The sequence below is a fragment of the Sceloporus undulatus genome, chromosome 1 (assembly GCF_019175285.1).
Source record: "Sceloporus undulatus isolate JIND9_A2432 ecotype Alabama chromosome 1, SceUnd_v1.1, whole genome shotgun sequence".
Taxonomy (NCBI): domain Eukaryota; kingdom Metazoa; phylum Chordata; class Lepidosauria; order Squamata; family Phrynosomatidae; genus Sceloporus; species Sceloporus undulatus.
The window spans coordinates 286,084,024-286,110,128 of NC_056522.1; the positions used below are offsets into that span (position 1 = coordinate 286,084,024).

Genomic DNA, 26,105 nt, shown 5'->3' on the forward strand with positions numbered 1-26,105 from the left:
ACATGTCCCACTCACAAGCACGCTTAGCATTTGAAACAGAACAGGCAGCCTCTTGTGCCGGCAAACTACATGTCCCACTCACAAGCACGCTTAGCATTTGAAACAGAACAGGCATTCTCCTGGAGGGTTTCCCACAGGGTTGCCATAAGCCAGAAATTCTGACATACTCCAGCTCCCAGAATTCCATAGCCTTGAGACATAGAAGAGTCGGGCTTAGAGTTCTGGTCCCCCACAACACACTCCAGCTCCCAGAATTCCATAGCCTTGAGTCAGAAAAGATTTAAAGCATTGCCAGCCAAACTGGGTTACTTCTCCAATGTGGATGCAGCGTGATGGGCTCCCTCCTGGGCTCCCTTTTGCCACCCCCTCAGCCCCCCCCCATGGCCCCCACAACAGAGGAGGAGGGGGAGGGGGAGAAAAAAGAAGGGAAAGGAGAAAGAAGAAAAGGAGAAGAAAGAAGAAGAATAGGAAAATGGATAAAAAGAAGAGGAGGAGGAACGGGAAGAAAAGGAAGAGGAGGAGGAGGAGGAGGAGGAGGGGAAAGAGGAAGAGAAAGAGGGGAAGAAAAAAAGGAGGAAGAGGAGGGGGAAGAGAAAGAGGGGAGGAAAAAGAATAAGAGGAGGAGGAGGGAAAGAGGAAGAGAAGCAGGGGGGAAAAGAGGAAGCTGCTTGCCTGCAATTTGCAAAGCCCTCTCCAGGCTCCAGCCTTGGGCCCGCGCGAGGCTCGAAAGAGAGGAAGCTCCTCCTCTTCAGGCTGGCTGGCCAATGGGGAAGACTGGAGCTGGGGCAGGCTCCTGCAGCAGGAGCAGGCTGTCCAGCCATTGGCCAGGCAGCCTGAACCGCACGCCTGCGCCCAAGCCTCCCCTTACGGAGCCTCGTGCCCACCTCCCTGGGGGGGCGCGCCCCACTATTTTGAGAAACACTGCATATTGGCAACATCTTTTCAGGAGAACTGCATGTATGCATGTCTACCTCTTTGCAGGTTTACACCTATCATGGGTGGGGGCTTGGTTAGGGCCTCAAAAGGTATCCTTGTCTGTGTATACTGGATCTATTCTAGGGTGGTTCACTTCTGTTACATGTTGTAATATTCATTCCATAGATCTCTGCTTTTCACAAATGCAGGCAATCATATACAGTCGGCCCACGCCTTACGCGGGGATCCGTTCCGGATCCCTCCGCGTAAGGCAAATTCCGCCTATGATCGAGCCCCATTGGAAACAATGGGGCTCGTGCACGGCGGCGTGGCAGTGCGGTGGCGTGCGGGGCGCAACGGGCACGCGCGCCCATTCAATTGAATGGGACACACCGCCCCTTCCACCCCACGTGGCTTGAGCGTGTAAGCTCAAGTCCGCGTAAAGCGCGCCCGCGTATGACGCGGGTGCGCTGTATGTTCAAAGCATTGGTATTCCAAGTAATGAAGATTGAATCACTCTCCCAGTTCAGACCATATCCAAATGACATGCATTCTCTGTATACCAATACCATATCCTCTTGCATAGGGAGTGCATGTGCAATTCTGTATTTTCCTAAACTTTAAATGATAATATCAACAAGCCTGTAGTATTTTGTCAAGATTATGGATTCTTTCTTTTGCCCCCTTTTGCTATCCACAGTTCATTGGAACTGTGATACTTCTGCCATATTCAAGTGCCATCCTTTAACAAAGTAAATGAAGTTCAATTCATTATCCTGAGGTCTGAACTGAAGCCATTTTATTTCTCTCATTAAGGCACTCTTAATGACTCTGATACTTGCCAATAAGGTTAGGGTTAAGAGCTGTCAGTGTTACTCCTCTTGGAAAGTGATACTTTCCTTGCTGCAACTTCTAGGCAATTAATTCATATTATTAGAATTACACCAGGGGTAGGCACATTCTTCAGTTTTATAGAGTTAAAGAACTTGGCTTCAGCTTTAATTCTAGCAACTTGAAGAATTCTGCACATCTATGGGTTATTCCAGAGGTAGCATTAGAAGTTCATTAAGGGAGGTTGTGGCTCTTGATCCGAAGGGAGAAGCGGGAAATATAAATAAAATTTATTATTATTATTATTATTATTATTAGTTGTGGTTGGAGAATGAGGGTCACTTCTGCTGGGTTTTGCTTCCAGGGCTGCTGCTGACTATATTGTGTCACAGTGGTGAAAGCAGTTAACTTCTCAGTACCCATGATTTAGTCTTGGGACCGGAGCAGATGAGTGAGAAGGAGCATCCCGAGTCCACTCCGACCAGAACTGGGATGGTACTGCTCCAACCACATGGCCTGCTCCCAAAGTGGGCCACAGACGCTGGCTCCAACTCGTGCTGCAAGGAGCTGGATTATTCTGGCTCCCTTTTGCTCTGGTCCAAAGGACCAGAGCATGGCATCAGTGTGGATTCCCATCATTTTGGAGGCATGTGTCGTATGAATGCCGTGCCTCCAAAGTGGCCGGAAGCCATTTCATTTGGCCTGTTCTGGGCCTTGGATGTAGCTAGCAGATATTTGGATGTTAACTAGTTAATGTTAACTAGTTAATGAGTATGCTACTCAAGAAATGAAAAGACAGTAAGAAATGGGGCAGCATCAGTAGTGAGAAGAGATGTAGCACAATCAGTCAAAGGATATAATACAAAATGGAATCAAATCATGTCAATAAGACTTCAGAGGAAATCAATTAACATTACCATAATTCAGTTGTATGCCCTGACCACAGAGGCAGAAGAAGATGAAATTGAGAGATTTTACAAAGGAGTCCAGGAAAATATTGACAACACACCAAAAGAGGATTTCTTCCTAATCTTAGGTAACTGGAATGCAAAATTTGGGAGCAGAATAGCATCCAAAAAAAACAGGAAGATTTGGATTAGGATCAAGAATTGAAGGAGAGAAGCTGACAGAGTTTGCAAATTCAACCATCTGTTCATTGCAAACACTTTCTTCATACAACAGGAAGGAAGAATGTATACATGGATGTCACTGGGTGGCCAATACAAAAATCAGATAGACTACATAATCAGAAGCAAAAGGTGGAGAAGCTCTATTCTCACTACAAAAACGAGACTAGGTGCAAACTGTGGCACAGACCATGAACTACTGATATCAAAAAATAAGAATAAAGCTGAAGAACACAAAACCAGTCATCATGGTGAAATAAAATCTGAAAAACTTCCCAGCAGAATTCAAAGAGAAAGTGAAAAATGAATTTCCACTATTAAGCCTAATAGATCGGGAACTGGAAGAACTATTGAAAGAGGCCAGGGACAGAATCAAAGACGAATGCACAAAGACACTAACTGTGACCAAAAAGAAAGCAAAGAAACAATGGATGACAGACAAAATGCTACAAGCTGTAAAATAAAGAAGAGAAGCAAAAGAAAAGGAAGATAGGAACAGAACCTTGAGTGCAACTGTTTGATAAGTAATGCTCAAGGATAAGGAGAATTACTGCAATAATAAACATAGAGAAATAGAAGTCACCAATAAAATAGGAAGAAAAAAGAGACTAATTCCAGGAAATTAAAGGGAATTTTAAACAAAGAATGCAAATTATCTTCAACACAAGAATATAATACATGGCCAAGATTAAATAAAAAGACAGTGGCACCAATACATAGAAGAGCTATATGAAAGAGAAGAGGAATAAGTGACACATGGGAGTTTATCACACTCCTTACCTTCTGCTTGGCTCCCATCACATAAACGTCACCAATCTGCGATGGGAGCCTCCTGGTGGGATCACGGAACGTGCAACGCTTCACTTTTCATCATGGAAGCGTTGTTGTAGGTGTTTTAAAAAGGGCCCTTTTAAGTATTGATTTAATCCGTTATTTTAAAAAGGATCCTTTATAAACACTTACGATAACGCTTGCATGATGAAAACAGAAGCGTTGTGTCATCCGCAGTCCCACCAGGACGCTCCCGTCGCAGATCGGTGAGATTTACGCGACGGGAGCAGAGCAGAAGGTAAGAAGCATGATAAACTCCATAGAAAAAAGAATCATATGAAGATGAGCTCCAAATTCTGGAATGGGAAGTAAAAGTGGCTCTCCAAGTAGGAACTGATGTTCTTCATAGACTGCAGTGGGCCCTTCCCTTATATGAGGGGTCTGTTCTGGACCTCTCTGAGTAAGGAAAAAAAATGTGTATGCTCAAGACCCATTGAAAACAATGGGGCACGTGCACCATTGTTTGTCCTGCAGTGAGTAAGCTGAAAGCCGGGTATGGCACTCCTGCATATGTCACGGGTGCACTGTACTATGCCTTTGACTGCATAGATCATGAAAAATTATGGAGTGATCTTAAAGAAACGGATCTCAAAGAAACTATGGATGTACCATCACATTTGAATGTTTTGATGCTTAAACTATACTCAAGACAGGAAGCTACTGTTAGAAAAGAATGGAGAAAAAGAATGGTTCCCAGTTGGAAAGGGGGTCAAAGTTGTATTATATAACCCTATATATTCAACTTCTATGCAGAAAATATCATATGCATTGCAGGTTTAGTCATTGAAGATGGAAGAGTGAAGATTGGAGGCAGGAACAGCAACAAACTAAGATATACAGATGATAACTAGCAAAAAACATCAAAAACTTGAAACAATTACTAAAGAAAATCAGAGAAGAAGGTGCCAAGGCAGGCTTACTGATGAACATTTAAAAAAAAAAAAAAAAGATCAGAGAGAAATTAAATAAATTTGATTAACAATGAGAAAATTGAAATAGTTAAGAATTTCCTATACCTTGGTTCAAACACTGATCAGAACAGGGATCTCAGTCAAAAAAATCAGAAGACTAGGATTGGGAAGGACAACTATGAAAGAACTAGACAAGATATTTTAGTGCAAATATATAAAACTAAACATCAAAGTTAGGAATGTTGAAGCTATTGTATTTTCCATCACCATATGTGGATGTGAGAGCTGGACAGTGAAGAAAACCAATAACATGAAAATAAATTCATTTGAGATGTGGTGCTGGAGAAGAGTGTTAAGAATACCATGGATGGCCAGAAAAGACAAACAAATTGGTTCCAGAAGAGCTTAAGCCTGAACTCTTCTTGGAAGCCAAGATGAGTACGTTGAGGATGTACTGTGGACACATTATGAGAAGACAGGATTCACTAGAATACACAATAATGCTAGGAGAGATGGAGGACAAGAGAAGGAGAGGTAGACCGCACACCAGATGGATAGTGACAATCAAGGAAAATGCAGACCTGAGCCTACAAAACCTGAGTAGAACAGTTGAGGACAGAAGTGCTTGGAGGTCATTCGTGGGGTTGCTATGAGTTGAAGTTGACTCAAAGGCAGCTAACAACAACAGCTAATGTCCACATGGCTATGGACTGACTAGATATGGTTATTGTATAGCTCCATTGTAAGGTCTACATTAATCTTTCACTTCTATATTAAATAATGGCAGTGAACATTACTCCATGACAGAAGATGCTGATACTGTACATATTTACATGGGTTACCAGAAAATTTATGATTTCTTGTTTTTTCTAAAAACAAAAACATCCCAGCCAGGATAAGCTAAGTTCAGAAAGTTTATAATTACCTTTGCAAGGCACATTACAACAAGATATGTTGTCCTGTCATATATTTGAAATGAAGAAAAATGATTCCAGGATTAAAGTGTCATGGGAGTTCCCACTTTAGTTAAGGCAAGTCTCAAAAACCAGGCAACCTAAAATTGTTCTAGCATGATGAACTTTGAAATTATGTTGCTTATAACAATGATATCTCTTAATACCTTGGCATCTATGAATTATTTGATGCCAGCTACAAATGTACAGAATTTCAGACCATTTTGATTAAAACAGTCATAGCTACAGCAAGTTTAAAAGTGCAATTCACAAACTGTATTAATATTAGTATTCACATTAATATTTATTCACTTTTCTGCCTATTAGGGCTCTCAAAATGACGTACAATAATATTACTTTGATAATACATGTCACTGAATGATGACATATATTTGAACTGGAATACCTGTTATCCAAAGCAGATTTGAAAACAACATCATATCTAGATTGGCACTCAGGATTAAACATATAGGTTATTTAGCATGCAAGATGGCAACCTTTTTATCTCCCTGAAGTTAAATTGTGGCAGCTCTGCCACTGTTTAAAAGTACAGTCACTTGAGCACAAACTACTAATAGGAATAACACAGTTCTAATATCTGTTTTCCTATGAACTTGCTGTCTAGCCTTCTGAGACTCATGATATTTCTGCTCCAGCTCCCACATGTAATATGTAGCTAAAACTGCCTTTCTATTTTGGGGTTGCTGTAGATATTACAGGGGGTAACAGACACATGATGGAGTAAGCATGATTACTATTATTCCCATTTTAAGGGCTGAGCCTCATTTAACCATACCCAGATTAAATATGCCACATAAATCTGGTTGCTATTGGGATGCAGTGTGCATCTGACTCCCCCCCCCCCACCACGTGTGTGTAGACTCAAATTTATAATAAAAAAACATTGTGCCTACATGAATACAGATGAAACCACCCACACTCCCCAAGCCCTCATTTGAGGAGAAAAGGAGCAGCACCTGGGGATTGCAAAGTGCCTTAATAAAGCCATGTTTGTATCTGTGTCTGTCTGTCTGTCTGTCCATGCCCCTCTCTGTCAGTCCAAAGTGTGCTGGGGTTGGACCAGCAGTTCCTTCCTCCCTGCTGCTGGCACACTGTGCTTCTCTCCCCACTTGCTAGTCCTGCATGATAGCATTATGTATCGTAGTGAAGCAATTTCATCTGCTATATAAACAAACAGTTGAAGAAGTTGCTCTCTTCCTTCCCTCTTCATCCCCTGCCTCCTTCCACCCACCTCCTTATTCTTCACAAACGAAAAGGAGAAAGCAGAGTTACCCACCTTCCAAACCTTGCCCCAATATTTTAAAGCTCCATGAGAGCTTTTTTTTTTTTAAAGCAATCTCACTGCAAAAAGTGAAGCAAGGTTTGGAAGGCAGTCAGTCAGCTTGACTTTGGGCATTGGGGAGTGGGTGGATGAGGCCAGCTGCCTGCATGTAGGTACAACATGTTTTTAATTTGTAAATTTAAATCTACATATATATATAAACACATTTGTGTGTGTGTGAGAGAGAGTCTGCTGTACATTCCATTCACACAGTAGCCAGATACACAGTGAAGAAGGAGGGAGAACATGAGGAGACTCAGCACCAGCCTCAGAGAGAATGTGAGTCCCCATGAAGCTGCTCTTCACATTGCATTGGCTACTTGGGTGCCCCCTTCTTTGTGTTGCTTTTGCTGTTGGTGTGGCTGCCACCCACTCCCCCCATTCTACACTAGCTATTGATATTTCCCTCTTTTTTCTCTCTCTCTTTGTATCTCTCATGTTTGTTGTTCTCTACAAATCCCGCTTGCCTTCGGCAGCTCTTTCTGGATCTTGGCTGCAGTGTCTCCTGCTGCCAAAACACTTCTTCCTGGATGTGTTTACATTAGCGTGTGTGTGTTCGTGTGCGTACTGTGAACATGTACCACCCTTCTTGCACATCAGAAGAGTTTAAGCAAGTCAGTCACTAAAAAAATACAAGCCGTGAGTTGAGTGAAGTGAAGTCAGTGCATGATTAATTGCTGAGTCGAGTCCAAGTCGAATCATTGATGCAGCTTGAGTCTGAATTGAGGCTGAGTCAGTTGACTGGAGTCTGCATCACTGCTACTTGACAAAGAAAAGGAAAGGGGAAAAAAGAAAGCTACCCTTGATAGCTAATTCACCAACTGTTTACACTACAGAATTATAGTGCTATTATTCTGTTTCAACTGTCACAGTTTTCTTCTATGGAAAGCTGGGACTGGCAGTTCAGAAACAGGCATTTATATTGGGACTTGAGCATCCATGGTATCCACAGAGGATTCTGGAACCAACCCCCAGTTTGGAAATCCACTCCTGATCTTCCACAAGATTCAGTCACCACATATCAGCATCACCATTAATAAGCTGGAACAAACTGTGGCCAAACTTTTTAATTCTGAGGGAAATGGCTGCATTTCTCATAGGAAAACCCCCCTGTGATCCAACTATGCTCGAGAAGAGAGAATATCTGGATGTACAATTTTGACAGCTTGTTGTCCCATAGCCTAAATTTAGAGGACAATACCACTCTTATCTCCAGCACCATCCTCTGAATTCCATGCTTGGACCCTAGGAATTCTGTTAACTGTCACAGGATGTTGCTTATTACACCTTTCCAACAAACATCACCGAGGAAGGTGGAAGCTGAAACATCTGATGCATTTTATAAATATCCATTTCCAATAATTTCATTAAATCTATTTCAGTTTTATAGAATCCCTCTGAGATCCAGTTTCTTCCTGAAAAGAGTACTGTTTGGTTGCTTTTTTCAATTCCCACACACAGAGTGTTAAAAACAATTTTAAAAGTGAGATTTAAAAAATAAAGATCATGGGAAATAAACTGTTTTGAACTTCATCTACAGTGGAACAAGTCTTAGCCTCTCAGCATGATGGGATTTGCAAAAATGCCTTTTTTGAAGATCTCAAATGCTGTCTAGGCAGGCTTGTCTGAAGTTGTCTATCAGATACCTGGCCCTGAAGTGTGGTATTAGATCATGTATGTAATAATAACAGTAACAAACAGGACTGGATCAAGTGCAGAACCTTTAATGGCACCAGCACTCATCTTCTCTGTTCAGATTTGGGTCAGCAAGACCAAGGAAAATTGTGCACACATGGAGAGTAAACAAGCAGAATTTGTGACATTATACAATGTCATTATTGATCACAAAGCAGATCTGTTAAGCTGTCATCTTCCATTTTGTTGGCTTTGTGGCACTTAGGACAGTTTGACATAGCATTAATTTGATTGGGAGTACCTGCATGGCAGGGGGTGGACTGGATGGCCCTTGTGGTCTCTTCCAGCTCTATGATTCTGTGATTCTGTTCTATGATTCTATTATTCTAATCCTTGTCCTAAACTAGAAAGTGCTTGATGTTGAAGGTATCTAAAGGTCTTTAAATGGTCATACAGCTCAACATCTAGAGGAATTAGCTGTTTATATGAACATAACTATGGAAACCCATTGGGTGACCTTGGGCAAGTCACGCTCTCTCAGCCTCAGAAGAAGGCAAAGGCAAACCCACTCGGAATAAATCTTGCCAAGAAAACCCTGTGATAGTGTTGCCTGCCCTTATGGTCACCACAGGTCAGAAATGGCTTGAAGACACACAACAATAATGGTTCTGTAGAACAGGACAAGAATTGCACACATCAGAAATATGGAATCTTATAGAAGTTTGTACGATGATGTGCCACCCTTGGTTGCTAGTATATTTGGAAAATTCTACTTGGAGATCTTGAACAACAACTTCTCCTCTTCTTCCTCTGTTGTGGTGGAACTTTACCCTTGTCCTTCTTCTGTATATTTTAGCCAGCCAATTCCTTCGTCTTAGCAGCTGTCTTGGCCCTTGGAGGGCGGGTGTGTGTGATCATTCTAAGGCTTTCACAAGGAGCTGGTAGTGCCAGCACTAACAGCTGTATGGTACCACAGATAGAACAAAGCAAGGCCTCAAGTGAACATTTAGCCCTCCTCTCTCTTCAGGCCTTTCAGAGTCTTGAAAGGAACTTGGCTGTCTTTCACACCTAATCTATTTTAAAGGGGAGTAGAATTGACCCCCTCTCCTTTCTGAGGACTTCTCTTCACATTTGCCAAAGAAACCACAACCTCCCTCCTACAATTTTTTTTAAAATTCCATTCCATTCAGTTCACTATACTTTTGTGAAAACAGATGAACTGAGACCAAGAAATGGGAAAGGAAGCAGACTCCCTCAGGCGATGCTATTATGATTACTATTTTGGGGGAGGGTGAGATTCGTGACCAGAAATTTCTGGCAGTACTACCTCACAATTAACAAGTCCTGTAACTGTAAATAACAATTCAGGGCTCATTTGAGGCATAGTGTAGTAGTATTGTTATTTAAAACTATATATGTTTTAAAGCTGTTCTGACAAAATGACATTGCTAGATACACATTATCAAGTAACATCATCTTTTATTTAGTCACTGTGCCTCATGAAATAATAGGTGGGGTTTCCTGTGGAGCTGTATGTGTGTGAGGACCATACCCACTTCTGTTTATGGCAGATGAACATGATACAGTGTGGATGAGATGCTCCTCAACTTTTACTCCTTTGTACCTCTGGAATTTGGGTCTATTGTTTTCTCCAGCAGTAAGATTGGGGTGGATTTGGGGTTATTTCCCATGAGATCACATTCTCTGCTACTGAAAGCATACTTACTTTATTCTGTTGACACTCAGAATACTGAAATGACATGTAATTCATCAAAGGCATGCTCAGAAATTGTAGGACAGGTAAGTATAGTTCATGGCAGTTCTTTCTGATAATAAGATTATAATGAGCATAATAGGTGGTTGCCAGTTCATTAAGAGCTTGTGTGAATATCATATTGGATATATAATAGAAGAAACTTAGGGGCTCGATGGACGAGCAGCTCTGTGTGGCCCGTTTTCCCCCACATCATTGCCGCAGCAACCAAAAGGTGCAGCAGTGATGCGCTCCCTCTTGGGAGCAAAAAGAAACTGCTGAAATCAGCTTCCTGGAAGGGGTGCGATTGGTGCACTCATGTCCCCTGATCACATCACTTCCGGCCAGCACAATTTGGGCATTGCGCCACACTCGCACCATCATGGTGCTGCCCGTGCAGACAATGGCAAGCAATGATGGCAACCTTGAGAAGTAGGGCTGCTGGGCATGTAAATGTGCAGCCTCGTCTAGATCTAGTTCACGCCGAGGGTGCCACTAATAGCCCGTCTGTACTGGGCCTTAGTTTCTCTGTATGTCTTTGTATGTGCATCTGTTTGGAGTTAAATTAAGTTTGCATTGGGTGGAATCCAGGAATGTCCTTCTGTGCATGACAGGGATCCCTCATGGAAGGGCACTGTATCCATCAAACACATCCATGATTAGTAGTGGGAAAGGGGGAGATAAGAGCCTAAATCCAAATGTTAGTCCTAACTACAATAGACCCATTGAATTGATGGAATTTATATATTTGCTGACTTTTCTTTCAACAGTTGATTCAATGGATCTAGTCTAGTTGAGACTAGTAGCTGAATTTGTATTATTATTTGTTCATTCCTCCCCCACTGCACCTCCCACTTCATTATGAAGGGTGCTAAATCTTCCTGAACAGATTTTCAGGGCTGCAAGGGAAGGGGAGCAAAAGTACGAGATCTTCATAGTCAATCACTGTGACCATGAAACTTCTACATCTAACAACTGAAGTTGCCAGGGATGCAGCGACATGTGAAGTCACTGCTTATCTGTTTGCCCACATCCCTACCTCTGTTTAACTCTACATGCAAGCAAGCACGCAAACTTTGTGTGAAAGTGGAGGAAAAAAACAGGAGAAAGGTTATTTTAGTAAAAACAATACTGAATAAAGAACTAGAATTTAAAAAGCCTGGAATATTTGGTTACATGTTTAGGCTGCTTCTGTTTTCGTGGCTTGAGAAACAGCCTGGCACACAAGTACTTATCAAAATACAGTGGGCCCTTGGTATCTGCTGGGTTTGGTTCCAGGACCCTCCCCTCCCCCCGGTGACTACCAAAATCCTGGATGCTCAAACCACATTATATACCGTACAATCCCATTATATACAATTATATAAAATGGTTTCCCTTATATAAAATGGAAAAAATCAAGGTTTTCTTTTTTAAATTTATAAATTTTTAAAATATTCTCAAGTGGTGGATGCTTGAATCCATGGGCAACAAATCCATGGAGACTGTATTTCCCATTCCCTAATTTATCAGTCAGGAAAGTTGTTGCATGCTAAACGTGCCAGCTTCCTTTAGTAGCAATGGGGTAGGCAGAGTCAGTGGTGTGGGGCCACCTTGCATCATTTTTATATTTTTTGCATAAGAAACCTTTAGGTTCCAATTATATTGGAAATATTTTGTCCTATTTAGTTATGGCACAGAACAGAAAATTACTTTTGCTCAGCTGTTGTCTCTAGTACTCTTACCATCCCTCCTTGCAGGGAAAGACTTTGAAAATTGAAAATAGCAAATGTGTTTGGAAATGAGCTGACAGAAGCTGGGGAAATACAGTGTAAGTTTATAAGAAGAAGCAGATGTCACAGGTCCGACAAATCTATTCATCCTTAATGCAGATAGACAGATCTGAACAAGGCTCTGTAGAGAATGAAAGTGAAAGTTTGTTTTCTGCAGGAAGCAGTCCTCGTAGTGGTACAGTGGTGCCTCGGGTTACGAAATTAATTCGTAACGCGGCCGCTTTCGTAACCCAAAAAGCCTTCGTAAGCCGAATTGCCATAGGCGCTAATGGGGAAAAGCCGCGATTCCGTGCGAAAAAGCCGAAAAAAGCACCAAAAGTTTTTTCGTAACCCGAAAAAAACATTCGTAACCCGAAACAATAATTCCCTATGGGATTTTTTCGTATCCCGAAAATTTCGTAACCTGGGTATTTCGTATCCCGAGGTACCACTGTACTACAGTTGTAGCAATAGAAAGCCATGCATTTATAGTGTGATGTTTTCCTAGTGGATCAGACCAAAAAGTTAACCTTTACTACATTGGAAGAAAGAAATAGGACATCATATAAACATATGCTTTTCTGTATAATGACATTAATACATGGATTGCCAGAGATGGCCTCACTGAATTTTGCCTCTAGAAGATACTTAATTACTTACAAAGGTAATGGGGAAAATCCATTAATTATATGTTAGAGTTAAGATTTACTAAATAATTATATGGGACATACTATTTTTTTGTCCTACCTACTATTTTTACTTAAAAATGCAAAGACTAAAAACAAGATTCCTTGACATATTTATAGTCTTTTCCTGATTCAAAAGAGAGATGCACAAACATTGGTAGAAAAAATTCTGGCAAATGCAGTATAAGTTGCATTTTCGTTTTCTGATCTCTTGTGTGGTTAAAGGGAAAGAATTAGTAAAAACTTAATTAAAAGAATGTAGGCTTACATATACAAATGATAATCTTTGTTGTTTAAACTGTGTAAACCATTATTGGAATAGTTAATTATTAAATATTTGCTAGAGTAATAAACCTTGTAAGATGCAGGGCTGTAGCTAGGCCTTTAGGGGCCCTGGGGCAGACCTACCATGTGTTGCGGGCAGCATCCGCACTTTCGTTTGGGGTCCCCTTTGACTGGGGCCCCCGGGGTGGTGCCCCGGTTGCTCCAGCCTAGCTACTGTCCTGAGATGATGCCTTGTCTGTGTGTGATTCTTGGCTATATGAAGATGTTCTGCATTCTAAGGTTCATGCTTTTAGCCAAGCAATAAACTATATGCTGTCCACTAATAAAGATAAAACTTGTTTTGAGACTGCAGTTGCTAAACCCATGTTGTCAGTTATCTTTACTATATATATATTTGTGTCTGTATTAATTTACAGTATGCATGTGTGAATTAAATATAGCTGTATTTCTTCAATTCAGAGTCCTTGTTGTGACTTAAATGCTGTGAGTTAAAAAGGGAATACACCAAAGCCCAAATTATCTTTTCATTCTGAGAATTGTTGTATTGTTTATTTGTGTGTCATGTCTATAGATTATTTTGCCTATAGATTCTGATATAGAGCAGCATTTATATAATGAAATAATGTGTAATTTCTATTCATACTATTAGTGCAGCATATACATGCAAAGGACTACCATAACCCTGTTTCTCTTCTCCCCTATCTCTCCCTCCCTCCCTCCCTCCCTCCCTCCCTCCCTCCCTCTCTCTGTGTGTGTGTGTTCATGTCATGCTCTCAGGCAGCATGGTGAGGACTTGGGGGAATGGAAATTTGTATGTATCTTCTCATATCCACACCCAATACGCTTGTTGCTTTGGAAATGTTCCTTCAGCTTGGAGCACACGTAACTTACAATGGGATAAAATTGCTGGATGGGGATGTAGAAGATACATTCAGGTCTCTTATTCTCCCTAACATGCCTTTTGTGTTTCCTCTGCATAGCCTTGTGAAATATAGTGTTCTGATGAACCTATGGGAATTTTCCAGAGGGATGCTGCAAGTACTTTTGAATGAATTGTGCCCATTGTGTTCAGCATGTGTATCAAGTTTAATTTTAACAGGATATCTTATGTTCACTTTAGGGTTGATCCAATTCCATATGACACCCCGAAACCAGCAGGCCACACACGGTTTGTCTGCGTGTCGGACACACACTCCAGAACAGATGGAATCCAGATGCCTTATGGGGACATCTTGCTTCATACAGGCGATTTCACTGAGTTGGGCCTGCCTTCTGAGGTTAAGAAGTTTAATGACTGGTTAGGTAAGAAATTACTGCATTTTGGTGACCCCAATTAACCTTTGCTATGCAAGTGTCACTTACAGCCTCCTAATTGTGTTAGAGCTTTGAAGAGCCTTCACCCAGCAACCTTGTCACTTGTTACATTCTCTGTGTGGTCAAAATATGATTCTGTTAATTAAGCATGGATATATATGCTTAATCTTACATTTTTGATTCCTGGTACTATTATCATCTCTCATGATAGCAGCTGTAAGTTTCCTGCTGTGAATATCCTGAAGGATACCTGATATTCTGATCATGTGCAAAAAAGGAATAGCAAAAATGCAACTACATTTTATCATCTGTGTAGTAGTAAATGTGGCTCTCAAGAGGCTGTGTGATGAACATATGTTTCAGATCAAGCAGTGGAGGCATTATTAACCTCCGGATGACTGATAGCTCCTTCTTTGCTTTATGTAGTCTCCAAGGTACAAGGCACCTGTTGCAGTGCTGAATGTTGCTAAGTATGCCCACACAGCCCATGAATTTTAGCAAGCCACTAATAATTTGACATAATGGCTCAACAAGTGAAATGAAAGGCAGCAGTGGATTGCATGAAGTTGAGATAAAGAGAGGATGTCCATGTTATCAGGCATCATTGTGGCATAAGAAATTTTGAAGCCAGTTGTCTCTGGGTGGGGAATTAGTTGGAAAAGGGAGAAATAGGCAGTAAGATGAGAATGGCAAGGTGACCCTAAAGAATGAGTTGGCCTTTAAAAAAAAGTTTTACTTGTCTAAATGAAGCTACATCATTATATAAAAAGTCTTTTAACGTGTGGCTCTGACATTGCAATCCATGTCTTATGTCTGGTGACCGGGTCTCTAAAGGCCCCTAATGGCATCATTAAATCCCACTGGATTCCTTGGAAGGCCCTTGGGGAAATAAGAAAAGTGAAATTTTGGTTCATGAAAGGATTTTTTTAAAAGTTTAAAAACCTGAAATAGTTGCTCTTTCATACTTTGACTTTTTGCTACTCCTTTCCTTTCTTTGTTTCTACTGAGCATCTTCTAGCTTCTTGTTTCACTTCTCAAATTCTTTGTTGTCTTCTTGAGATTGCTTTTCTTTTTCTTTTAATATTGAAGGGTAATGGGTGTGAGCACTATCACTGCCTGCTCTCTCTCTCTCTCTCTCTCTCTCTCTCTCTCTCTCTGTATATATGTGTATATATAGAGTATTGAAGTATAGTAATATTGTGTAGTCGAAGGCATTCATGGCTGGCATCCATCGTTTTTTGTGGGGTTTTCAGGCCATGTGGCCATGTTTTCACCTCTCCAAGGATACTGTCTACATCATCAGGCTGCACAAATTGAAATATATCCATCAATACTGAATGAGCAGGAGCCAAGGTTACATCCACCGACACTGTATCAGCTCTGCCATCTAAGTCAGAATGAATATGAGCAATTATATCAACAAGATGGTGAGCAAATTCTTCACAGCAAGCTGTTGATTGATTTGCATTCTCCTCAGGACTAGATTGTAAGAGATCCATAACCACTTGAAACAGCTCAGCTGCGTGGTTCTATGCAACTCCAATAGTTTTAGTTAAAAAAGCCTTTTTTGCTGTCTTTATTGCATCACCATATATTTTCAAGTAGTTTTTAGCCTGTTTTCGGTTGGATTCAATCTGAGTTTTCTGCCACTGTTGCTCTCATCTCCATCTCATTTGTTTCATTGCTGCCAGCTTCTTAGAGATGGGACACTTGGGAGTGATCATGTCAACTGCCCTGGTGGTTTCTCCATTCCATCCTTTAGATGTTTGAAGACTTCTGTCTTCTTTTAAAAATCTTAGATAAAATATTGTAGGCTGGTTTCTGGATCACAAGAAATAATCAGAAAAAGCAGTAATATTCATGCAGTGGAAAAAAATCTATTTTAGGAGTATAACTGCAAATTTGGTCTTTCCTTCAGCTAATCATCCTTTTTTCTTTCCACCATCAAATTTTCTTTTGCCACCTCGCCATCCCATTAAACAAGCTCAGTGGCCTTCTGTACCTAGCATAGTATTTCTGCTGTTTAGTAACTATTGCCTCCATTAGCTTTTTTTTTTGTCCATCTAACTGATAAATTTTTATTATTGGTTTTTGCATGAAAGTCGTCTGGGCTTGTACACTGTGTGACCTTTGTGGTCACTTAGTGATTACACGTGCCTGCTGAGGTAATTTATTCACTTTGTTTTGGTGTGAACATATCCCAGGGGTCTTGTAACTGCTGTAATCACTTGACCCCAGTGACTGTTAAATGCTTTAAACACAGTTATTTTAAATTTATAATTGTTTTCATTAAACATCCCTTATAGTAACTTAACTGACCTTGCAGTAAACACAGCATTATGGGGGGAAATTTTGCTCTTCAAACCATAGGGTTTTTCCCCTAAAATGTTTGGAAGAATTCAGTACAGATCTGAGAAATAACTACAAAAAGCCTGTCCCAAGGAGTAGAATGAGCAGACACAGAGACAACAGCAACACGCAAAACATAGGCAAACGCAAGGAGTTATATTGCAAGAACTCAACTTCATTAGACCAGTCTGGAATTGTTGTTGTTGTTGTTGTTGTTTGCCTTCAGATCATTGCTGTTTTATGGAAACCCTAAGGTGAACCTATCACTCTTGGGAAGGTTTGTTCAGGGGAGGTTTGTCTTTACCATCCTCTGGGGATGAGAGAGTGTGACTTGTCCAGGGTCACCCAGTGGGCTTCCATAGTGGAGCAGGGAGTTGAAACTTGGCCTCCAGAGTTGTAGTCCAGTGCTTAATCCACTACACCAGGCTGGCTCTATCCCTTAAGTAATTGATGTGAGAATCTGAAACCACATACAGTACTATGTCTGTGATATCACAGACTTTTGTGCTTTTAAAAAAATACTTGGAGAACATTGTAACAGAACTTTAAAGTACATTCTAAACTTATTCCAGAGAACATTGTGTTCCATAGGGTAGGGCTTGATTTAGGAACCTAGAAATGAACAAGGCAATTGGTTTTGAAATCACAGACCACTGATTCATTAAAGAAGAAGGCATTCCTTCATTCAACCATGGAATAATCAGTGGTATTGAAGATAGTGTAATTGACAACTCTTTTTCAGCCTGTATACATTACATCTGCATTACAATTATACCAGTCTGATACCACTTTAACTGTTGTGAAGTACAGAAGAGTCCTGAAAAGTGTAGCTTGATTGTGCACTTTTCTGTAGACAAAAACTGAAACTCTCTAACAAAGAATTTTAACTTCCCACGACAAACTAAAAATCCCAAGATTGTTTACTGCAAGGTCAGGATGTAGCCATAGCAGTTAAAATGACGTGAAACTGATGTAAGCGTGTCTAAATCTAAAGGATCTAAAAATCCTTCATAGTTTTCAGCTCATGAACAAGAACCATTGCCAGAATCCAAAAATGTACTTCTGCTTAAAGAAGAAGTTAACTTATTTGAATCAGGAGAGAATGAATCTCCTCCAGAAGTAGCTTTTAGTAGTCTGGAGGATTGTGGCTACTAGGGTCCAGTTGTGGCTACTAGCTTAGGGCTATGCACATTGTTCAGTATGTTCAATACAGTAGTTCATTCATGACAACATGTTTGTTTGTGCCTCATCCAGCCAGGGATTTATCCTACAAATAATGCCTGCCTTCATTACTTTCCCTGGGACCATAAGCATATAAATGTAAGAAATAGCTTTATATTCTTCTCTGAAATATACTGTTCTTCTTCAGTATATTTCGTCTTTACTTGGTCTTGAGACTTAGGGGCATAACAGATGGGCAGGAAGGAACAGGCAGAAGCTGTTCCCTGCCTGATTGCCAGGCCGCGGCGAACACATGCCACAGCTCAGAGACCCCCTCCTTCTGTGGTCCCAAATGGATCATGGCAAGGAGCGGACAATATCAGCTCATTTGGGGGTCAGTATAGGGCTGCCTTAGGAGTGGCTTCCGGGAGCTTCAGGGGTGTGTGTTATCTAAACACCACACCCCTGGAGCAGCCAGAAGCTGCCCCCATCCACCTGTCTGATTCAGGCATTAGTTATCCTTTCCTTTAAAACACACACACACACACACACACACACACACACACACACACACGACAACTAGGATATATTACTTAAGTAAATAAAGAAAAAATGAACTGATTTTTTTAAAAAAACAATGATTATCAAAATTATGAATTGATACATATAATTATTAAAATTTGTTCATTTAATTTTATTTCTTTTATTTATTGCCAACTTTATTTGTTTTAATATATTTCTCCTGCATTTACTTTCACATAGGAAGGGAAAAGTATTGTTCAGTCATTCATTCTTTGCTTAGGACTGAAGGAAGAGAATTGCAAAAATGGTTGCAAAGCTGGATCTGTGGAATAATGAAATAAGGAAATGTTCATAGAATCATAGAGTTGGAAGAGACCACAAGGGCCATCCAGCCCAATCCCCTGCTATGCAGGAACTTACACTCAAAGCAGCCCAGAAAGATGGCCATCCAGCCTCTGTTTGAAACCCTCCAAAGAAGGGGACTCCACCACACTCCAAAGGAACAACGTCTTCCACTGTCACTGTCAAGAAGTTCCTCCTAATGTTTAGTGTAATCTCTTTTCCTGTAGCTTGCATCTATTGTTCTGGGTCTTATTCTCTGGACACGCTTCTTTGATGCTTTCCAATTTATAAATGAAAACACTTTAAAGAACAGCTCTTAAACTTAGCAGTGTCTCGTTTTCAAGTGCTGGATTTTTAAAAAAAATTTTTTTGGAAGAGGGTTTAAAGGTCCACATTCATACACTCACACAAAAGGAAAACAATAAGTTAGAACAAAGGGCAGTATGAAAATATATTACAGTGAATTAATCACAGTAGGAAACAGTTTTTTTAGTAGTTTGGTTTATTTTCTCATTTTTGTGTTTGCCATCTGGCTCTTATTTTACTCTTTATTGCTTCATTTGTTACACCCAGAATAAAGATTTACTGTAAAGAGCCATTCTCCCCTCCCCCAAATAGAGCATTTGGCTGTAGCTACAAATTTTGCATGCATTCAATAGCTGCGATTGAACAAAAATGCTGATTAGTTTTAAATGTCCTGGGGCTTTCATTAGTTTTGCTGTATCTTTAGGAACTGACTTCTCTTCTGAGGACTATGTTTCCATTCATTAGACAGAAGGCTCCTGACTTTGAAGGCCTTGATCCCTATATGGTGATTGGCATATTCAGTCGATATTTTGATAGCCCCTTCTTTGCCTGAATAAGAATGGCAAGGATGTTCAGAAAGACATTCATAGTGGCTAGTACTGTTAATCTCTAGAACCACAATTGGTTAGAGGTCAAGTACAATCCAAGCATGGACATTTCACTAAAACTATTGTTTTGAAGAATATATTAAGAGGTTGCATATAGATGTAGAAATAATTTGGTTCTGCATAGTTCTCATCACATCACATTTTCTGATTAGTGTAGCGAGCTCTTGGACTGCTGTGAATTTCCTTAAAGGTTCTAGTAATGCTCTGTGGCTAAAACTTTATTTTCTTTCATTATTTCCCCTGTATTGTTTTACTCATATACAGTTTCCAAAGTAACACACTGTGTCTAAGGAGAATAATACTGCATATGGATGCTTATCTTTGTATTGGAAGTATGCACATGCATATACATATACAATGAAAACAAAAAAGCTGAATAGGTTGCATTTGTTAGGGGCATGGTTCTCCCATTTTGGGGGTATAGCCTCTGAAACGAAAATGTTTGGTGGAGAGAGCACTGCAGATTTTAGCATAATGTGTGGTGTTCAAAGCCATTTTATCTCATCATAAAGATTAGCAGGCTGTGTAATTCAATTTTAAATTGGTCAGCAATGCCCCATCTATTACAGAGCTTTTTATTTTATGTTGTATACAACTTTAAGGCCTAGGCTAAGTGACATGCATTATTTAGGGTTCTGTCAATGCTCTCATTCTCTCTTCTGGCTTAACTATAATTGTTCATGAATAAGCATTATGTTAGGGTTTTTTTAAAAGTGGTTTTTTTTCCAGTGCTGTATCTCCTAGACTTGTCTTGTGTGGTGGAAAATGAATTTTCTTTGGTAAAGCAACCACTGAGTGAGGGTCTGCTAAAACCATTTGCTCTAACAGTGCTTGATCCTCAGAACTCTCAGTTTATTCACATTTATTCACAGTATCAGAGGAATTACTGTGTCACTAGAAACCAACATGCAGCAACTTATGTTAATGCAAAGGTGGCAGACCTTCATCTTAATGTAATTACCCATACTATGGGGTTAATCAAGGTTTCTAGAATTACTGTCCTTATTTTCTTTATTACAAGACAAATGGGCAGCTTTTTGAGTCATGGTTTCCTTCTACTGGCTATTAGTGTACTGTTTGACTTGCTAATTAATACTCTGGTTCTCCAGGGCCAGTAACCAGCATCTAAATCTTTTTTCCCCTCTCTGTCTTTTTATTACACTGAATATGCCTAAAGGTTATAGGGGGGAAAAAAGATGTAGATATGTCTTATGTTGACTAAGGGATTGCTGTAGGAAATGGTTGCAGTGTGCAAAAATAATTTAGTTTCAACACATCTTGCAAACAAATATATAGATGTTGAAAAGTCTGGGGGAGTGGAAGCCATGGTAAAATCTGCATATTGAATACTCCCATAATGTAGACCACAATGATGCTGCTATTGTGAATTTTAAAATAGTTATAGCAAAATACATGGACAAGACAAAATGGTGTCATCTGGAAAGAGTTGTAATCCATGGAGAAGATGAAAAGAATGATGAATCTGCATTTTAAAGCTGTACAAATTTTAAAAATTTATGTGAATTATATTTAGTTTCTTCAGACACATGATATAGATCTAGTGGTAGAAACTGAGGCCAGATGGCAATTTGTAGATTACAGTCTTCAGTGGACACAACCAAATCTTAGCAAAGGTTTAATCCTAGAGACTGATTTGCACATAGCAATGAATATGTTATAATGCTGATGCATACTTCTTTCTTTCCTCTTCCTCCTCTTGCACAAGAAAGGAGGCTTTGACAGAATTCAGTTTCACTTTTTAAAAAAAATCCTGGCTTAACATTTCAATCAAACCAGTAAGCTTGGTTTAGAATAAACTCTGGTTTATATTACAAACCAACTTCACAATGTGTGCTTTAATCCAGCATTCCTAGACTGAATATAATGTTAAACTAGGCGTCTTTAAAAATAAAAGTAAACTCTGTTATGTCCCATTCCTGATCATGTGGGAGGAAGAGAAGTGAGAGAGAAATGGAGAGAGAAATGGAGAATGAATGAGCCTGTGTTTTGCTCAGGCTCATTCAGGCTTGTTTGTGTGGTGCTAAATCATATTTAACAGTATGGGCAAACCAGCTCTGCTTGGGCATGGATAGAGACTGGTTTCCACTAAATAACTATGGCCAACTGACTAGTTCTAGGATAACCGCATTATCATCAGATGAATGGTTATTAACCTTACTTGTCTATATTATGTTTTGATAGGATTGTTACAATGTTATTTTCTGTATTTCACTGCTGTTAGGTGCCTGTTTCCTACCTCTGCACCTGTGTGCATATATTCCTACTGAAGAAGATCCTCACATCCAATGGAGTAGATGCTATTATGTGATAATGAATTTGTTAATATTGAGGTGTCGCTAGATTATGTGCTATATTTGTTCCAATAGTCTACTGCTGCACTTGAGATTTAGGTTGAAGGGTTAAAATGGAGAATTAAACCAATATGAATAACCGGTATAACCATTTGAATTAGAGGGCCAAACTCAAAGGTCATAGCTAGCAGTTATTAAATTTGAAAGAGCAGATTTGTAGGGGTATCTAAAAGCTATTGGAAACTTTGTAGGCTAAACCTTTTGTGTCCATAAGGTGTTTCAGTGCTTTAATTTTTTATATGTTTTTATGAATTCAGTTTTTTGATGGGTTTTCAAAAGTTCATGCTACATATTTGTAAATCTGTCATTCTGAAAGCTGTTAATTGCTGTTCAGCTTATATTAAAGCATTATTTAGAGGCAACATTAGTAAAATACTTATTTTTAGCTGGGCATAATTGATGTAATTTAACAACACAACTTTCATTATGATGGATTATTAAAGAAACTGTACCCTGATCCAGTATATCCCAGTGTGGTGTTGGACTAGGACTCTGAAGACTAGATTGTGAATCTCCACTTGGCTATGGAAACCCACTGGGTGACTGTGGGTAAGTCGCAGTCTTAGCTTCGGATGACAGCAATGGCAAATTCCTTCTAAAGGAATCTTGCCAAAAAAAAAAAAAAAAAAAAAAAAAAAAACACAAAAAACATATGGTAGGGCCACTGTAAGTCAGAAAGGATTTGAAGGTACATAACAACAACATCTCAAAGACTGATCCTTTCCATATATACCTACTCATAATTTAGTATGATTCAAAGCCTTGTTATATATCTCAGCATCAGGAAAATCTACGTAGGTGGGTATTCTGGACAGGGCCTTTGTGGTAGAGGCAAATTGTGATTCTGATTTTGGAACTCCCTTCAGGGGAGATTAAATTGGGTAATTCCTTATTTTGCTTTACATGAGAAAGAAAGATTGTTTTGTTCTCTCAGGCTTTTTAAAATGTTGTTTAATATGTGATTTTAATTTTGACACCACTCATAATTTTTTTGACTGTTTGGTGATAGTTGCTTGCTTCTGTGGCTCTTTATTCAAATTTGTGTGTAAAGTGTTTATGTTTGCAGTGTTCATCACTGTCAGTACCAGATATCCAGAGAGTGCAATTTTCACATTTAATAATATATAGGAGGGTTACAGACTGCCATAAAGTACGTGCTCTGCACGTACTAGGGTTAGGAAGGGCCGTATTAGGGTTAGAAGGGTCTTACCTTCCTCACGATTCTTCTTCCTAGTACGCGCGGAGCGCGTCCTTAATAACAGTACCCATCCACATGGGCACCGCCATTTTGACGTCTTGGACGCATAGTGTCCAGACGTGTCGCGGCAGAAGTGATGCCGCGAGGGCGCGCTTTGCCCCTCGCGGCGCCACTTTCACGTTTTGAAAAGGAGCGCCATTTCGGCGCTCCTTTTTTGCTGCACCGGGAAGCCTCGCGGTCTAGCCACTGAGGCTTCCCTCCACAGCGAATGTCGGCGGTGGGAAAACAGCCACTTGAGGGCGGTCTGTAACCCGCCATAAATACATACATATAACTTTATAATTAGAAGCCCTAAGTATCCTGTCTGATCGTGGAAAATAAACAAGATCAGCCCTGGTTAGCACTTGGATGGGAGATTGCCAATGAATAGCAGATGCTGTAGGCTATATCTCAGAAGAAGGAACTGGCAATACCACCTCTGGGTATTCCTTGCCTAAAAAAAACCCTAATAAATTTCTAGCATCATCATAAGTTGACAGGTGTCTTGAAGTCGCACACACACAAACATAGTCAATTTGGGTTGGGTACAAATTAATAGTGCCCGTTGGTCTATAAGGGTGGCTGACTGTAAGTTGACAGCAACTTGAAGACATGTGCATGGACACATCCCTTTATATACAGCAAAAAGGTTTCAAAAAGTTAGTTTCAATGGAAGGGTGTGGGGACTGATGTCGTTTGCATATTTTAAATGGGAAAAATGGCACTATAAATGGGAAAAAATTACCGTATATAATCATCTATAAGTTGATTTCATGTATAAGTTGAGGACAGGTTTGGGGGTCAAAATTATGGATTTTGATATGGATAAGTCAAGAGTAAAATTTATGAGCACATAACAAAGAATCCAAAGGACGAAGCAAAGGAAAACAGTGCCAAAAAACTTAGAAAATTCTTGGAAGGCACTGGTGCAGGCTTTTGGAAATCATATAAATAATAAAACTTTTATTTATATCCCACTTTTCTGTGACAGGACAATCAAAGCAGAAAGACAGGCAGGAAAGAATATTTTTCTTCCTACCCTTTACCACCTTTTGGAAGTAGGAACAACAAGAGAATACTGGCCATCTAGTAATAAAAATGTATTGTTTATAGGGTCTTTGCTTTGATAAATGACTACTTTACATAGATAATCCAGCCTGCTTTAACTGCCCTGGCTCAATGTTAGTGAATTCTGGGAACTGTAGTTTTGTGAGACATTAAACTTCTCTGTCAGCAAGCTGTGCTGCATCAATAAAAAACAATTCCAAGGATTCCCTAACACTGAGCCAGTGCAGTTAAAGCAGTATCAAACTGGATGATTTCCGCAGTATGTTTTGGACCTCTGTTACAGCTTTAGTAGAAGCATAGTGCCATTAATGAAGAAATGACTTACCAGTTGTAAAAAATGGTGATAGTACCCTTTGAGGTGAAGATAACAAAACCTTTCTAGTAGAGAATACAAATAAGAAGCAAATTTTTACAGTTAAAGCAACTGAAGTGTGAATTATGTTAACTTTCTTTGTTAATTACTAGTTCTGTTGAAGTGTACTTGTCCTTATATGTCATGGTGCTTGAAATTTTCAAGTAGCGCTTTATAACAGGAGTGTGTTTGTTTTCACAGATAGGTAAAACCTAAGGCTGCATAAGCTGAGGGATAGGAAGTCAACGAATAGGTAGGAAAGAAACTGAAGCATGGTTGGCATTTTTATTTAAGCAGGCTTTTAATATATAATATGTGCCAGGGAGGCTTTTCTACAGGGTGTGTGCTTTAGATATGTTTTAATACAACTTTTGTATTTTATGTCATTTTATACAGCTTTTAGCTAGTTGATTTTATTTTTAATTTTTTATTTGAAAACTTTTAAAAACAGTTTTATCTGTGAGCCTCCTTGAGTGGCTTTCTGAGAGAAAGACTATAGAAATGAATGAATGAATGAATGAATGAATGTGGTGCTCCTATCTGTGTTACACTTACAAAAGTATTTATTGTGCAAGCAATTTAAGTGTACAGGGGCTTTTTATGCTGTGGTCTGATTTACACAATGTACCAAAGCAGCATTTGCATCTCCAAAAAAACATACAGAAAATTATCAGGTCCACTTATGTAGGTAAAATACTGGGAAAGTCTCAGTATTTTTTTTATACCTCTCTGCTGTTAAAAGTTCTGATGAAAAAAATATTGTTAAATATTTATCTCAGTGATCACATTGCCATCTTAGGTGTGGTACAGACCACCCCAAAGGGACAGCCTGCAGCTGCCCCCTTTCACAGTGGATTGGGGCCAGGTCAGCCTCACCAGCAGCCCTGTGGCCCCAATCCGCTGTTTTTCCAGGCCAAACAGAAGTGGCCTGGAAAAGGGGTGCCTTTGCACCTTAGGTGCCAACAGCACCCCATTGCTAAAGAGGAGAAAAAGGTGGCTGCCACAGCCCATTTCTCTTCTGCATCGTTGTCGTAGCCGTTTGGTTGCCATGCCAATGATGTGGGGGCCCAAAAGGAGCTCCGTTTTCGAGCTCCTTTCAGTGCCTCTGCCAGGCCGCCGATAAGCGGCCTGGGGTGGCACGGAGATGTCACATGTGTCCCACGGCAATTGGATGTGGCATATGCGTGATGTCATTGTTACGCGTGCCATGTGGATGGTACCGCGTAACGATGGCACCCCCCTCACATGTACTGGGGTTAGGGAGCATGTGGTTGGTGTGCACTCTTTAACCCTAGTATCTCCGGGAGCATGCCGATTTATGGTGGTGTATACCGGCCCTTAGAAAATAATAAAAATGTTCTTATAATTATTATTGGGTAAAATGTTGATAAAGGGATAATAATAATAATAATAATAATAATAATAATAATAATAATAATAATAATAATAATAAT

The 26,105-nt window shown here is 39.9% G+C and overlaps 1 protein-coding gene across 6 annotated transcripts in view; it reads left to right on the forward strand.

The window, feature by feature from the left end:
* The window catches only part of MPPED2 (metallophosphoesterase domain containing 2), a 200,408-nt gene that overhangs the window by 50,343 nt on the left and 123,960 nt on the right, over positions 1-26,105 (forward strand). For all 6 annotated transcript variants that reach the window (XM_042439489.1, XM_042439530.1, XM_042439522.1 and 3 more), the window contains exon 3: positions 14,141-14,322. In XM_042439489.1, coding sequence (XP_042295423.1) covers positions 14,141-14,322 — 182 coding nt within the window. The remainder of the gene's footprint in view (positions 1-14,140; positions 14,323-26,105) is intronic.